General features: G+C 38.8%; 3 protein-coding genes across 13 annotated transcripts in view; 1 reads left to right on the top strand and 2 right to left on the bottom strand.

Moving 5' to 3' along the window:
- LOC136262455 (DENN domain-containing protein 3-like) overlaps positions 1–3,287 on the bottom strand; it is a 31,856-nt gene extending 28,569 nt beyond the window's left edge. For both annotated transcript variants that reach the window (XM_066056730.1, XM_066056731.1), the window contains exons 1-4: positions 3,248–3,287; positions 3,091–3,200; positions 2,899–3,043; positions 2,521–2,847 (exon numbers count right to left, since the gene is read on the bottom strand). The gene's annotated coding sequence lies outside the window, so the exon portion shown is untranslated. The remainder of the gene's footprint in view (positions 1–2,520; positions 2,848–2,898; positions 3,044–3,090; positions 3,201–3,247) is intronic.
- On the top strand, positions 685–1,529 carry LOC136262500 (large ribosomal subunit protein eL30-like). Its single transcript, XM_066056797.1, has 3 exons — positions 685–841; positions 919–1,064; positions 1,111–1,529. The coding sequence occupies exons 1-3, from the start codon at positions 821–823 to the stop codon at positions 1,289–1,291; spliced, it is 348 nt and encodes a 115-aa protein (XP_065912869.1). The 5' UTR covers positions 685–820; the 3' UTR covers positions 1,292–1,529.
- A 620-nt stretch (positions 3,288–3,907) lies between the features above and the next one.
- Positions 3,908–16,446, bottom strand: LOC136262476 (DENN domain-containing protein 3-like). Of its 10 annotated transcripts, none has more exons than XM_066056758.1 (16): positions 16,110–16,434; positions 15,581–15,886; positions 15,377–15,526; positions 15,216–15,325; positions 15,040–15,164; positions 14,941–14,996; positions 14,818–14,889; positions 13,965–14,059; positions 13,834–13,917; positions 10,062–10,339; positions 9,682–9,737; positions 9,299–9,382; positions 4,695–4,788; positions 4,611–4,645; positions 4,081–4,211; positions 3,908–4,035 (listed from the first exon to the last, which is right to left on the bottom strand). In XM_066056758.1, the coding sequence occupies exons 3-15, from the start codon at positions 15,455–15,457 to the stop codon at positions 4,173–4,175; spliced, it is 1,209 nt and encodes a 402-aa protein (XP_065912830.1). In that variant the 5' UTR covers positions 15,458–15,526; positions 15,581–15,886; positions 16,110–16,434; the 3' UTR covers positions 3,908–4,035; positions 4,081–4,172. The 10 variants fall into 10 exon arrangements, with proteins under 10 accessions (XP_065912830.1, XP_065912831.1, XP_065912838.1 ...); XM_066056759.1 differs by having other exon boundaries at positions 3,908–4,032; XM_066056761.1 differs by lacking the exons at positions 3,908–4,035; positions 4,081–4,211; positions 4,611–4,645; positions 4,695–4,788 and adding exons at positions 5,754–8,721; positions 8,775–8,951; positions 9,195–9,253 and having other exon boundaries at positions 16,110–16,444.
- Between the last annotated feature and the right edge of the window lie 278 nt (positions 16,447–16,724).

Here is a 16,724-nt window from a genome sequence, read left to right as displayed (position 1 = left end):
ACTTAAAGCTGTATTGCGCAATAGTCGTCACGTGAACTCCTGCGAGGTTTCCAGAAACTGGTCAATCACGATCGAGATACTCTAATAAAGCAGTCACCCCAATAGAGCAGTCACCCTAATACAACAGTCAATCATGTATTAAAATAGATAGCTTTTCATTGACAGCTAAATCCACCAAAAATGCCCCCAAATTGAATCTCCTGTTACCTAATTTTCAAAATTTTCCTGGGGGGGGGCATGCCCCCAGACCCCCTTAAAATTAGCATGCTTTGCATGCTGGGTGTGCTTCGCACACTTACTACCACCAACATAAATTTTGGGCACCCCCAACTCTAGCACCCTTCCGCCTCCTATGCTGAATAGTCACCAACACTGAACTCCTGCAAGAGTACATTTACACAAATAAACACACTGCCTTGGTAAAATTGTCTGAAACAAGGATATATTTGTATAACCTTAGGGTACATTCTAAGCAAGTAATGCCAAGATCAAACAGAAGTACCTGTCAAGGTTGGTTCTATTTTGGTGCTACTGGTCCCATTAGAAGGTAAACTAACCAATTAATTGGAGAATAAAAAGTCAACACCTTGCATGGTACTTATGACCTGTTTAAACAGGCGGATTTTCACTGTTGTGATAGATTCTACTGTGTTCATGTACAATGATGGTACTAAAGCTCTTCTACCAAAACACCACAAGATGACTAACGGTGCATAGTCTTCCTGGATGAGGCACCGGTATCCAGAACAGCTTCTTCACAAATTTTTGCAGAACGTACATCCCAAAACTTAGATAGGTTTTTGGAGTGTCAGCGATAAAGATGCCGGCTACCGGAAAACAGGTAATTTGTTAAATGTTGTCTGGCGTACATTTTTATTATAAGCAATCGCATAGTAACACTGGTTTATTGTACTGTAGAAAAAGCAGATGGAAAGCATCAACACGCACCTGGCGCTTGTGATGAAGAGTGGCAAGTACACCTTGGGGATCAAGTCGACTCTCAAGTCACTACGACAAGGCAAGGCGAAGTTGATAATTCTAGCAAACAATGCCCCACCACTGACGTAAGACAGAAAACCAATTTGTCATGATGACTACACTTTATTTCAGGAAGAGTGAAGTTAAGTACTATGCTATGTTGGCCAAGACAGGAGTACACTACTATTCTGGGGACAACAATGACCTCGGCACTGCCTGCGGAAAGTTCTTCCGGGTCAGCACTCTAGCCATCATAGACCCTGGTGATTCTGATATCATACGTACCGTCCCCCATGAACAGGAGGCCAAGTGACAGTCTGAACAATTGAATTGTGTGAAATTATGATGATTTAACAATAAAAAATTGTCTGTGACAGCAGCCTTACATTAAAACCTACATTAAAAATCATCAGGAGGTATATGTACTAAAAGTGTTTTAAATCAGGAGCGGATTCCACACAGCTGCACAACCATCTCGTGAACCACTGCCACTTATAACTAGACTATGACTTTTGTCATCCTTTTTTAGTAATAACAAAGTTCTTATTGTGTCCTCGTGAGCATTGACGATCTTCAGTGGCTGTAAATATCAGAATGATTAAATTACTAACTAGTAAACTCACTTTCAATTCTTTCTCTTTTATCTCCTCGTCTTCAAATATTAGTATTTTGCCACTCTTAGTACCACACCATATCTGGTAATCACATCTGATAAATGTTCAAGTAGACAAATGTTATTGTTACCTGATTGTTAACTGGTAGGATGACATTTACTGGTTTGTTTGTTCCTTCCTTGTTTTCAAAGGTGTATCTTTTCTCAAATGTTTTAGCATCAAAAACTGTTAGTTAGTTGGGTATTTTAGTGCTGCACCAAATCTGGGGGGTGGGGCTCAAATGACACAACGCTTCACTGTGTGGCAACTGACCAGTCCATTATTAGAGACTGCCACACACTTTACTTGGCTCTCATTCTTGCCGGTATTCCCAACACTGACTTCCTTAACTACTGACCACTTCTTGTCATTCTCAATCCTTAACACTAACATCATGTCCAAATTGGTGCCTGCACAACTTGTAGTAAATGCTTATTGTCTCATCAATCCACAGATGATCCTCCAGAACAGCCATGGAATAACAGATGAACGGATGACTCTTGGGTAAGTTGCTGACAGGTAGTGCTATCTGTTATGTGCTCTAGTACTACACAATATACACTTTTAACTATTCTACTAACTGTTAATTCTCTTTCTCTTGTCAATGGGTTCCATGCGATCAGCAATCCTTGAATGAGAAGGGACCACACCACCCTGAGAGTAAAACACATGATGAGAACATGTAATACAATATCTCTGCATACTTTTGGTGTTCCAATTTTCCTAATGCAAGAACACTTGGATCATCTTCCAAATTGCTTAATTTTGACACCACTATACAAGAATTAAGTGCTGATTTACCACATGCATGCAGGCACACATTACAAAACAAACACCATAAATATTTTCATACTGGTGAGTGGAAACAAATTGAAACAAATTCACACACCTGTGCTGGTGTCAGAGTCTAGTATATATATGGTTCGGTTGAGAGAGCCTGCCCACACAAAGTTGTCGACAAGAAGGAATGAAGACTGACAAAAGGCAAAATTAATGAGCACAACAATTGCAAGTTGTACATCATATACCAGTCGAGCTAGTACTTGTCATCTGTTATTTTAGTGTCACTCTCCAAGTAGTAGTGATCCATGTCATATACCCTCAACAAGCCTGTACCCTGTAATATATCATTGTTAACATGGGAATGGATAGTATTCCAGATAATGCTCACCAATCCAAGCCACAATCTTCCTCCTGTACGTGCTACTACCATTATCTACACACACAACACAATTAGCGGCTCAATGGATATACCATATTGTCTCACCTGGTGGAACATACAGTGAACATTCGATAGTGGCTTTAGAAGTCTGATTAATTGAAGGATTAATACGTACAATCAGAGACTTCTCTATGGCTACATTAGGCTGAGAGCCTGATGCCACATCTTTAGTGCAGTAATATAGTAATTTCTACAGTAACAACACATGAGCACCACCCTATTGACACCTTAGCTTACGTTGGGAGACTTCTTCACAACATCTTTGCAGTTAAGATTAGAATTTAGGATGGCATTAAGAACGATGATGTTCGTCTCAGCTTGTTGAATAATATTTGCATCTTTCTTTGCTACACAGCTCAAATGACATTATATACCATCAATAGTGCTAGCTAACTTTTAGCCATTAGTAAACCAGTTTCCATTTCTTTGATCATCTTCAGCCATATTTCCCTGGTGGACTTATTATGGAAGAGAATGTATGGCTGCTTAATACGCCTGCATGGTGGCTCTAGGAAAACGTGGAGCTGACAGATGATGTCTGGTACCTGTTAACAAGTTAGCTTATAACACTAATACAACCTGTGACTTCATACTTGATATTGCTTGCGACTTCGTAATTGATGATGCTTGCGACTTTATACTTGATGTTGATGATGTACCTGCCTCTGTCCCAAATGTGATCATTGGCTGTCCAACCCCCAAAACGTTGATGTCTTCGTGTCTTTCAACTTTTACGTTACTAGTGAGGTCACAGATTGTGGAAATCTTTAAACTGTTCCGCAGTAATAATCTGACAAAAGTATAGTAGTAAAGAGACATATAAGTTAGAGGTAACAAAATATTTACAGAATAGTTGAAGTGCTACAATACTTTACATATTTGAACACAGTATGTCACAGACACACTGTAGCGGAGATGATGTCACACCTGCAAGTTGTCAGGATCACATGACCTGATCCAAAGGAAGTCTTGAGTTGCGACGATGTCACAGTAGCGAGTACTTTCTGTTGATAATACGTTAAAACAATACAATGTGATAAACTCTGTGACACACCTCTGAATGTTTGAAGCCCATGATCTCCATCTGTAGAAGTTCTGTATGCAAATCTGTGCTCTGGTTATCGTCTGTCACACTTCTCCATGACTCATAAAATGACTCTAGGTCTTCTACTGACACAGCTACTGCACACAACACATCAGGGTGGTCACTACCTTACTATGGCTTGCCTGGTTTGTTGTCTGTCAATAGTTCGTACAGTCGACCAGCTGAATCACCGTCAGATATGATGTTATTCTTCTGCATCGTCCTCAAAAATAATTCATTTCGTAGCGGCTTGGTGGGTAGTTTGTGTCTCAGACTACGTAAAATACATGAACACCATAGACAAGGATACGTGACATGTCAGCCTCATCACAATGCCACCGATATGATAAAGCTACTTGTAACCCCCAATACAGAAATGTTCCCATTGAATACCCCCCCCCCCCCCCCCCCAACTTAGAAAGTTATTTTTGGAATCAATAACTAAGACCCCATACCTAATACATTATTTTGCATGCAACTATTCCTATCCTTCGAATATCAGATTTTAAGATATTTTCATTGGCATGTTAATTGGATATTGCACAAGTTCTGGATACCCAATAGCATACATTCAGCTGGTACAACAAACATATTACCAACAATCCTTTCCCTAATACAGGTATTGCACAGCACACGTAACTAGGAACAATCACACTATCACACAGTGGCATACTCTGTCACTCGGTAACTTGACTGACGACTGTATTCCTGCAGACAATAATGTCAACACTTGTTCTGCACAAGAGAAGTGCCTTACTCTCAGACGACGAGTGAACAATGGCCAGAATGGCTGACCCTTCAGTCCAGCGATCACGTCTTTTGGTAGTGGCGCCATGATTGATTCTAATGTCCTGCACAGTAACCAGTAAACTTTTATCTAAACTACTGAAAGAGTTCTACAGTTATGTGATATGACACACTACACACAACAAAACTATACAACACGCACTAACCCACCTCCCCCCATCCCCATCTCCTCTCACAACACATACACGCAATATACCGTATAGCAGGTTTTTATCGTGAGGGCTTAATCTTGCATTTTGGGCACTTCGCAATATTAAAATTCACAACATATTTTATCACGTGGAGTTTTGTTTATTGCTAGGTTTTTAGCCCCTGTAAAACTGTTGTGTTGGAACATTCAACAACGAACTAGGTGCTTGTTTATGTACATAACAGCTAGCCAGTTGGGGTTTGCTGAAGAATGCGATCCTGGGATCACTTAATTCAGGATTGATTTCCGGATTCCTGTAGAATGTGATCCCATAACTCTTTACTGAAGAATACAATCCCAAGAGTTCCCTGAAGAATTTTTTTTTTGCTGGGGGAAGTGAGAAGCGTCAGTCTTCATGTTCATATCGATGTTGTTTTCTTATACATACAGTTCTACTAATGTGGTTCGACAAATCACTCTTGCCAATATTCGTGGTTGAATTTAGCTTTCTTCGTTGATAGCTACACCTTTTTAATGTTTGACATCTAGATTTAGATTCTGATAATTTATGGACTCATTCCAACATGTCAGAGAGGATCTAAAGTGTTAATTTCATGGAAATGCAAAGCTTTACAACTAACATATTAATGTACAATATTTACCTTGCATTGTGGCCAGCTTGTTGTAAGTAAGTAAAGTTTGCCTGACATATCAGGGATATATTGAAGAGCTTTGATACATAAACTAAAACCCACAATTGATTCTCATAATACAGCTCTTATCCCACATGTTGCAATCAGCATTACTACCCATTTCTGACATGTCAGGCAAATACTAGAAAAATAACTAAAACAATAAGGCTTCTCCCATATCACATACTTATATCAGATTACATGTTTTTTGCCATTTGTAGTTTACAAGCAACAATTAAAGAACTATTGTCACAGTACAAAGAAGAAATACAGGTGTTTAAGAAGTTTTTAAATAATCTACCTAAAAGTTACATACGATCTCCAATCACTTGTTCTATAGTAATATGTCCTCTTTGGATGATTGATCCAGCCAAGAGACTTTGATTAAAGTCACCTTGTGCAAGTTGTTTAATGAATTCATCATCAGCTTCCCCTGGAAACAATCTCAATAGTTCAGAACCAAATTTTATGATATCTTGTTTTTTATTAGCTTGAAAATCGCAAAAGTCAAAATCTATTAATACTGGAGTGTAAGTATCATTGAAACAAATGTTGGGCAGACGCACATCAGAGTGGCAAATACCTTCACTTTCAAGGCTATTAAACACATTTTCCATTTTTGTCACAAGCTCAGCACAACAGGATTTTGCCTGGTTGTCAGTTAATGGTCCATAAGGTAATTTTTCATATGAAAAAAAGCCCAACTCTTTTCTGGTATAATGAATGAAGGATGAATTTGTTATCCAACATAAAAGCATCAGATTGCTTACTGAGATCTTATACAGTGGCTTTTTCAAACAATAACGATCAGTCATTATCAAAATTCCATTATAGCATTTGGCTAGTCGACAATTTGTGTATTCATGACCTTGATTTGCTGCAATGGCATTTACTTCTAACTGGGTAAGATAAACAGCATAATGATTGTAGTTGTCAGAAATAGTTCTAGCAGTATTTGAGAGTGTTTCTTCGTTTTGCTCATAGGCACCTTGTAATGCTGATCTTATGTCTGATAGTCGTAGACACTTAACAGAATAACAAAACTCTACCTTGCTAGAGTCATACTGCATTGTTACCTGGACAGCACATTGTTCGACTTCTTTGCAAGGGAACACAAAGGCATGCACTTTTGGGCACGTAACACCGAAACATTTAAGCAAGCGTATATAATGAAAAAGTAAAAGAACTGTCTTCCTCGCGGTGTGAACAAAGGTATCAGAATGGACTTCTACATATACAACATCTGAATCATTTTGATCAGTGACTGAAGCATCTCCCATGTTCTTATATGGATCACAGTAACATCGCTGGAGTTCACCGATAGACCTTCCTTTGATCTTTAAAGTAGAGCCTGTTTTGTAGCTATGACCACGAATACATTCCCGTAAAATTTCTTCTGCTGCCTTATTATTATCACGTGAGGGAATGTTAATACCTACTTCCGCTGCCATTTGTATAAGATTATATTCCTTTATACTACCTAAAGTTTCCAAGCTTACTATAGTCTTATACTTTTTCATCAATTCAGAATGGAACGGATGCTGCATAGGCTTTTCTTCCAGCAATCGGTAGTCACTCAGAGGCATATGTGATGACTTGCCTGATGGTAAAAAACTCATATATTCAGCCATGTCGTCAGTAATGAACTACTCGAACACCAGCCACATGAAAATCTCGACCACACGCACACTGACTCACAAAAACACCGAGATACACAAACACTCGCTCCCAACACCACGAGGCTGGCCCGCTTGATATTTTGGCTCAATTAATTCTATTTATAGGGATGTGATTTCCATGGTAACGAACATTTATTACCAATGTTACCCATTTTTCAAGATCCTTATATGGAGGATACTATAATTAGACTGACTACCGGTATGTCCCATGTCACAGGTGCGGCGTTCAACTGAAACAGAGATGCTACCATAGAAACAATCACTCATATTTCAAGCATAGATAATAGACACCCCCCCCCCATACATCTATGTTTCAAGTAATTGTGGGCTTCCATAGCACTGGTAGCATCTGTGATATTAGGGCTATTTTTTATTCCAACATGTCGGATAAGAGTTGTACCCTCTCTGTCAGAGTATCCGTGGTACCCTCTGTCAGAGTATCCGCGGTATCCATGGATACTATGACAATCCATAGTATGAAATTTAAATACTGTTCATGTTGTTGTCTGTACAATTCTACAAAGGGGGATTACAGTCCAGCTTCCCGGATTTGGCTCCACATTATTTTTCTTGTGGTCACCAGATGCTTCACAAAAGCAGATAATCAAAACTACTGGCATCAATCAGAATACCATCATCGATTGCTGCAGTTTTCTGAGAGATATCTGTTCTTGAAAGTTGTTAAAGAGACCAACTATCCAGGTTGAACTGTGCAAGTTGAAGAGCCATTGTACAAACGTAAGCCAAAAGCTAGGTTTTGCTATGATACTTATCATTGACAGTATATTATTTGCTGTATTTATACATTGAACCATAGAGGAAGAAGATCTCCAAACTGACAATGGGTGTGATATTTCAACTCGTCCAGCAACAGGATACATGCAATTAGTGGCTCAAAGAAATCCAGCTACTCTTCTTCCTATCATACAACAATACGTGCATCCAGGGACAGTGGTACATTCAGATGAATGGGCAGCTTAGTCTCGTAGGCTATACCCATTCATCAGTTAACCACAGTCTTCACTTTGTTGATCCCATTACAGGGACTCATACCCAGCATATAGAGAGTTACTGGTCAAGAGCAAAAGCCAAGTTGAAGAGGATGCATGGAACATGTGACGACCATCTCCTGGAATATCTTGATGAATTTATGTGGAGGGAGAGATTTGGAAGGACATATATGATAGCATGATTGGTCATATCACCAAAAGATACCCTCTACCATGACCTACCGTAATTAAGTCTTTGACTACCATATCAGAGATTGCCACTACATGTATATACTGTGTAACTTTTATGTATTTCCATCATTCAACCAATCAAATAACAACAATTTATAAATCAAAGAAATATACACTTATCAAGGGGGTAAAATCTCATGATCGTGTTTTATCAATTATCCATAGCTTTAGCTAAAATGGTAGTTATATAAGTAGGACACAAGGATCAATGCAAGTCTGGGGCATTTTGGTGGAGCTATCGAAAACAATGAATTAAAAATTATGCACGAAAGCGTGCAGAATGCATGCCTACGTCAGGATCATATTCTTCAGGAAACTCTTGGGATCGTATTCTTCAGTAAATAGTTATGGGATCACATTCTACAGGAATCCGGAAATCAATCCTGAATTAAGCAATCCCGGGATCGTATTCTTCAGCAAACCCAACATGGCCGCCCTATCCGTTTCCTGGTGAATTTCAGGTGCCTGCATAAATTCATCATGGACACAAGCATAGATACAAGAAACACGGCTAACATGACAAATTTCATTGTTTTCCATCTTATACGTAAACACTTATTACAACGAGTAATAAATTTGCTCGAGGAATTTAATGTTGCAAATCTGTCACCTTGCGAAATTAAGTAATGTCGCATGATTTTATTTTCACAAGTAAATTTGTCCACGAGAAAAACCCGCTATACAGTTTGTGTACACATGCACATACACCTTTGGTTTGGCATCAATTGGACACTGTGCTTATCCAATGTAGCAAAGTCATAAAATCCCTAAATCACACAAGAAATGTACAAAGCAGCTAATCTTCTTCTCACCTTGTGATGCTGTCCTGTAGCAATATATACACAAGCTCTGAGGTAGAGAGCTGGGGCCATCTTGCCTTTTGTGGTAGCACTCTCCTACATTACACAATAAACATCACCATTAACATGTTGTCATCTATGATATGTGTACTACACACATATACACAGTATTACGCACATAAAGCCTTCGGCTCATGTATACACAGTCAAGCCTACCCGGTGGAACATTAAACCACCTATTCAGGAGCCATGAGTCAATACTAGCAAATTCACAAAACTACTATCCCACAGGAGGCTGTATGAATGAAGGTGTAGGCCATTTGAACCTCACCCGCAATATGAGACATACAGTTGGATTTGCTTCTCTAGAATGTGCACCTCACAACTGTTCTTACTGTTATTACTTCTGTCAACTGTGCAATTAAGTCTGCAAAAACTTCTTCTGGAGAAACTATAAAAGGATGAAGTGACACACCATCAAGAAAAGCTTTCATGAACACATGACTGTTGTGGCCAAATTATTAGCATGGTAGGAATATATACACGTGTTGTAAAAGTATTGAGCCATTCTCATTAAAAACAAACAACAACAACAACAACAACAATGTCAAGATATTTATTTGGTATCTTCACCATTTGCAATGAATACATAAATACTCTAATAATACACACAACTTGTACAAGACTGCCTTCAAATTTTTGTTACATGTGTTAAGGGATTGACTTGCAATTATCAAAAGCTGCTCACAACCCAGGCCCACTATACAATGAGTACCTTCATCCCTTAGTAATGCAAGTTTAACCCTACAATAAGTGCTAGGATCACATGAGCATAAAGCTGCTAGACTGTCGGCTGCTGTCTCCAGGTCAGACCCAGATGTTGAGTGTGGCAAAAGACGTTTTGGCTGCTCTGGCAGTAGTGGTGGTATAGGTGAAGATGTTCTTTTAGTCATGTGCAAAGTATCAGAAGATTCCTTAGGACTGTTAAGTGGCTGTTGTGAATAAAGTCTGGCAAGTGACGACGGAGCCTTTGGTGTGTCTTGTTCTTCTGACCTATTGAGATAACAACCATTCTGTTAACCCCAGCTGGTTTTGTTGCTATAAATACTGTAGTACACACTCCAAAAACAGCCTACACTACAGATCAATAGCTGTGGCTACTGTAACTTCAAGCAAGGAACAGCTCGCCGCTACTATGCAAAGTGGAAGGCAACCAATGCAGTTAGTACACTACTTCTGTAGATTGTGGAACACCAAATTTGCCATAATATCATGAACCATGATAGTGGGTTCATAATAGGGATTGCCAATGTTTTTTGCAAAAATCCTAATAGAACGCACACTTTAAAACCACCTTGAAAAGCATCCTTCTACTCAAAACAACCCTCCAGTGGTTCTTTGCAATGAGTATTGGTCCACTAGTAAGTATCAAGTGAAAAGGAAACAGTATGTGTATTTCAGACAACACTGCAATTTACCAGTTTGTTCATATTATTATTATTCTTTCACAGGCATAGCAAAGTTTACAAGGAGAATCCTGGGATAAAAAGTAGCAAGGCTTGCTGAATGGATCATTGTGTGTGTCCATGACCTATTTTTAATTTAGTTTTCGGATGGAAACAGCCCAACACCGGGCCGTTTCTTCTTGCCAAAATGCCAATACGCTAGAGAAGCCATACAAGATAGCACTCAAAGTTAAGTTTTTTGGTGTGCGCTACTTGTGGCTAATAGAATCTGTCTTTATTAAACTCAGTACAGGCCAGGAAGCTTAATCTTGGCTGATGACTTTGTTGCAAGGTAGTTTTTTTTCGCTCTGTGATTATTGTACGTGGGCGGGTTATCCATATTAAATACTCTAATAGAGCAGTCATGTAAATACTCTAATAATGCAGTCAAGTATATAACAACAATCCTTGCACTGAATTTGACAGCTATTAAAGGCACCAGTAATGTGAATTGTAGCTCATATTGGGAGACTCTCAGTCTGTATGCACATTGCAATTTGATCAGTTTCATGTGTGTACTGAAATGTTGACGGTGTTACTATGCAGAATGCAAAATTACACAATTCACGACAGTCTTCTTCATAATCCATTACTGAATTAATAAAAAGTACACAAACTAGATGAACGAATAAAAATTGGAAATTTTAAAATGGGAATAGGGATCGCTGAAAAAAGCCACAAAACAAGAAGGGATCACTGGGGTGGTAATGTAAACCACAAATCCCTATTTTGACTCACCTCAAAATGACAGAGCATGTAAGTAAAGATTTATGACAGAGTCAAAATAGGGATTTGTGGTTTACATTACCACCCCAGTGATCCCTTCTTGTTTTGTGGCTTTTTTCAGCGATCCCTATTCCCATTTTAAAATTTCCAATTCTTTATTCATCTATATAAGTTATTAATTCCAGTGGTTGGCCTCCCTAACCAAGAAGAGGCAACTGGCTTAAAAGGAATGTTCTTTTCTTCTAGCTTCTCAGGAGATGAATTATGTGTAGTACAATATTTGAAATAGTATGAGACATAACCAGAAATAACCAGCCTTACTGTTTCTATCATATGTGAAACCCCACAAACCAGTGACAATGGCTACCACACTGGGCAAAGTACTAAAAGAAGGAGGCAGGAGTGGACGCTGATGAAGGTTCACTCAGTCAGAGAAGCGTCCACTTCGGCAGCACTGAAGAAGGGACTACATTAGTCAAAAAACATTCCGGTTGGAGCTGTGAGTCTAGAACGATTTGTATTGGTAAAATGATGCAACACTTCCCAACTCAAAGCCCTCCCTCCTTGAAATGTGTTACATTGTTCTACAGGCGTATGTACATCACTAAGTGGCCATGGGTCCTTTATTTGAAGCAGACAAAGTTCAAAGTGATGATTTAATCCTCATGAAATATTTATAGGATGAAGTGTGTGTGTGTGTGTGTGTGTGTGTGTGTGTGTGTGTGTGTGTGTGTGTGTGTGTGTGTGTGTGTGTGTGTGTGTGTGTGAGCGTGCACGCGCAATATTCTATTTTTAGAGTTTATTACAGAACTACAAAGTTGCTGTATTTACACAATTTTTAAAGGAAATACCAGTATACATTTGCTCATCTCACTCATATAATCATGATTTTTATGCCCTTTGGGCCTTCGCCAAATCACCAAATCAAGGCTGTGATCTGGTTGCTATTGGGGGCCAACTACTATAATTAAGTACAATAGTTCCTAACAAGTAGGGATTGTTAAGAAATCATATGGCTTCGTAAATGTTCGCATGTTAAAAAACAGCCGTGCAATAAGTTTTACTCGAAACAACCACCTGGAGTACACTAGTACTGCTGTAATGATGCTGTACCTTGGTTAAACAAAGCTTTAAAAATTTCAAAATTCACCTGGATTTCATCTGCCTGACTGCCTGCTGTAAGACCCGGTTGCACTAGGTGTACGGCTCCAGAAATTTCAGACAACCAAGGTAATGACGGTGGATTCACGAATCTGTTGTTCCGATTACATTCTGTCCACTGCACCATGCTGTTTGCTTTCATCACTAATTTGCTTCTTTGTTCTTCTCAAAGGATAATATAGTTGTGGTATACGCCACAACCCAAACACGTGATTGTACATGTGCGTAAGACGAGGGTGAACAGGTGTAGTAGCCAAGGAGTTGTCTCTAACATTTATTAATGCTGGGTAGTCGTTTTATAGTCTTACCAGTTTAGATTTTTTGCGAAGTAGCTAGCTAAAAATTCCTTTGAGGGGTGGATTCACCTCGGGATCCAGATTTCTAAATGCGAGGGTTCCACTCGTAATGGTGGACTCTCCAGTGATGTTTTACTGTTAAATTATCAACATTTAGGACATTAGAAATGCAGCTGAAGCCTTTAACAGTTGCTGTAATCATATAAAAAGACAAAACGATAACTATTTTAGAGGTGCTTATTGCGTACGAAGGTAAAAGATAGCTGCTTCAAGTGATATTTATACTATGTGGAAAACAAAGACTATAATATAGCTGGCTGCTTAGGCATAAAAAAGTAACTAACTAGCTATTAAAAAGATTAAAAGGAAGTAGGGATTGATGATAATTATATATGCTACAAAAAGTAAGGAAACAAGCTCAAAAATGATCCAGCTGAAATGATAACGATCCATGCAATAAAAAGTAAGGAAACAAGATTAGATGACTATTTGCTAAAATGAGACACACTTTAATGCCTACTTTTAACTAGCATCTTGAAATGAGACCATCAAATTAGCCAAAAGTAGGGATATAAAGTGTGTCTCATTTTAGCGAGTACTTAGTCATCTAATCTTGTTTCCTTGCTTTTTATTGCATGGATCGTTTCTCATTTTAGCTGGATCATTTTTGAGCTTGTTTCCTTACATTTTGTAGCATGTATAATCATCAATCCTTACAAATTTTATTTTTTTAAATCGTTATGTGAACTAAAATACAGTACCAAGACCTATGACAACCTTCCAATACCAGTACTGTTTCATATTGTAAACAAAACTAGGACACATCCATTAGAGAGAAGAAGTACAGTGCTTCCCTTACCTCTGTTTAATGGGCTTTCCTGTTGTTGCTGCAGCTGTTGTATCAATTATTGTTGTGTCACACATCTCTAACATTCTCTTGTCTCTATGGGGATCAGTATATGTTCACTGTCAACATGATGTCGATCATACCGTCTTTTCTTGTCAGAGATTAGTGTAAAAGAATCTCGGGTAGTTTTGGTATTGCGGTTTTGCAGCAGAAGTGAAAATAAGTCGGTAGATAATGCCTGCAGAATTCCATAATACATCATACAAAAAATAAAAACAGTGATTAGGGCAGAAAGATTATGGATTTTTAGCATCCAAGTACTCTCTATTGTAAACAATTGAATACTAATTCTAACAAGCCACATCTATGTGACATTGGACCATCAGCACTTTATAACGCTTTTCAAGTAATGATATATACACACACACACACGCACGCACACAAATCCTTAATGAACATCCCAGTATTTGTTTGGTCCTCCCTCAAATCCTAGCCCGATACTCGTAGTGTTCTTATCCAGCACAATTTTTACATCATCACAATACTAATTATATGTCTATATAACACTCTTGCAGTCACTTCATAAATTTGGGGACAGGTCCTTATTAGTCAATGGCACCTTTATACTCTTTTCTTTTAGTTTTCATGGCACAAAATGATAGTAGGCAGGTGGCAATGATTGGCTTGCTACAAAAAGCCAAGCACTGAACTATATACAGCTTTTAGTGATTCATTGTGTGTTCAGCATCAAATGTGCAGCTATTGCAAGATTGAGATACCCCAATAAAGCACTCACCCTAATACAACAGTCTGATAAACAGTTGCTACAAATAAGTAAAAAACCACTGTATTTAAAGTCTACATCTAAAAAAACAAAGTAGGGACCAATTCATGCACTAAAAAGTGGGGAACAAGAGACATGATACTATACCATAAGCTAACCTCTACTATATATGGCACTACAGTCAGATCAATAAGAGAGTGACAATTACCTACCAATTTATAGAACTCCTTTGTCTCCTTGCATGCTGACTGATATGTTGGGCTCTCCTCATAGCGAAGGTTACCCTGAATAACAACAGTTCACATGTTAACAATACTTACAATAACACAACTTACCGAACAAAGATAGTAAGTAACTTCACCAAATAATTCAACCATCATGTTGAGAAAAACTACACAAATTCTAAATTAGTGCTCAACAAGAGTAAGGCTCACTGTCTAAGAGATAGGAGTCATAACGACGCTCAAATTCATGCCGGTGTTGTACCAGTGAGGCAGCCGGTAATGGCATGGGACGATCAGACTCCTCCAGCTCATACCAAACCTTCAACTTCTTGTAGCTGTGAGTGAAGAGATAGTAAGTATATTGATGGAACTAGGGATGTACATACCTTTGCTTGAAATTGTCACAAACTGATTGTGGCATTTTGGGCAAATTACTCTCATAATTCAGCTGCCGAACCTCATCATTGTCCAGATTTACTATCACCAACTCTTCCACCTAGAAAGGCAGGTGTAAAGAGACCAATAACATAACTAAGAAGGGATTTACAGTTGACAAAATCTCTTCATCAATGCAATCAGAGTGACAGCCATACAGGAAACTACCCGGAGCATCAAGGAGACCCATCATTTCACTGGGTAATTACACTGGGACATAAGTGCTGCACCATTCGAACGGTGAAATGAAGCGTAAGAAACACTACAAGAGGTACGCACATGTGACCTAGTTCTCACCATATATACACCAACACACCTCCATGTTGTACGTTAGTAGAGTATAAGGCTACCTAGGTCCAGTCATGGATTTTTTCTCCTTTCTCCAACTTTTCAAACACACCTTAAGTAGCTAAAGTCTTTGAGCAGGCTGTAGGACCAGGTGTCCTACAGACCTTCAGCACTTGTGCTGTAAAGCATTATTAAAAAATAAAAATAAATAACTGCATGGTGGACACAAATACTATTCTTTGTTCCATTAGAAGAGCACCAACCACTTCCAGTACAGAATCAATGGATAGTGAAAGGAAGGGATAGTTCAATCTGATATCAAGGTTGACGTATTCTGTTTGATGGAGAGTGTGACAACAGTCACTAATAGTGCACACACCAAATCATTTAAGAAGGACATAGATATTATACATCCACACCGAGAAATTTAAAAAATTCAAAAAAAAATCACTGCTATAAGGTGACCATTATTATGCTTAGGAATATTAACACAGAGAAATACAACAAAAACTGAAAATTCTTCAAATGTTCTGCCATGTACACTATGATAGACTCACCTGATAAGGGAGGACATATACTACCACAATATATAGGCGGCAGAAGAGGGGGTGGGGGTGCTCCAGCACCCCCAACTATTTTACTGGGGGTGCTGAGCATCCCCAACTTAAAGCTGTATTGCGCAATAGTCATCACGTGAACTCCTGCGAGGTTTCCAGAAACTGGTCAATCACGATCGAGATACTCTAATAAAGCAGTCATGCCAATAGAGCAGTCACCCTAATACAACAGTCAATCATGTATTAAAATAGATAGCTTTTCATTGACAGCTAAATCCACCAAAAATGCCCCCAAATTGAATCTCCTGTTACCTAATTTTCAAAATTTTCCTGGGGGGGGCATGCCCCCAGACCCCCCTAAAATTTGCATGCTGGGTGTGCTTCGCACACTTACTACCACCAACATAAATTTTGGGCACCCCCAACTCTAGCACCCTTCTGCCTCCTATGCTGAATAGTCACCAACACTGAACTCCTGCAAGAGTACATTTAAACAAATAAACACACTGCCTTGGTAAAATTGTCTGAAACAAGGATATATTTGTATAACCTTAGGGTACATTCTAAGCAAGTAATGCCAAGATCAAACAGAAGTACCTGTCAAGGTTGGTTCTA

This window comes from Dysidea avara, chromosome 7, assembly GCF_963678975.1.
Source record: "Dysidea avara chromosome 7, odDysAvar1.4, whole genome shotgun sequence".
Classification (NCBI taxonomy): domain Eukaryota; kingdom Metazoa; phylum Porifera; class Demospongiae; order Dictyoceratida; family Dysideidae; genus Dysidea; species Dysidea avara.
This window is presented reverse-complemented; position numbering and strand designations above follow the sequence as displayed.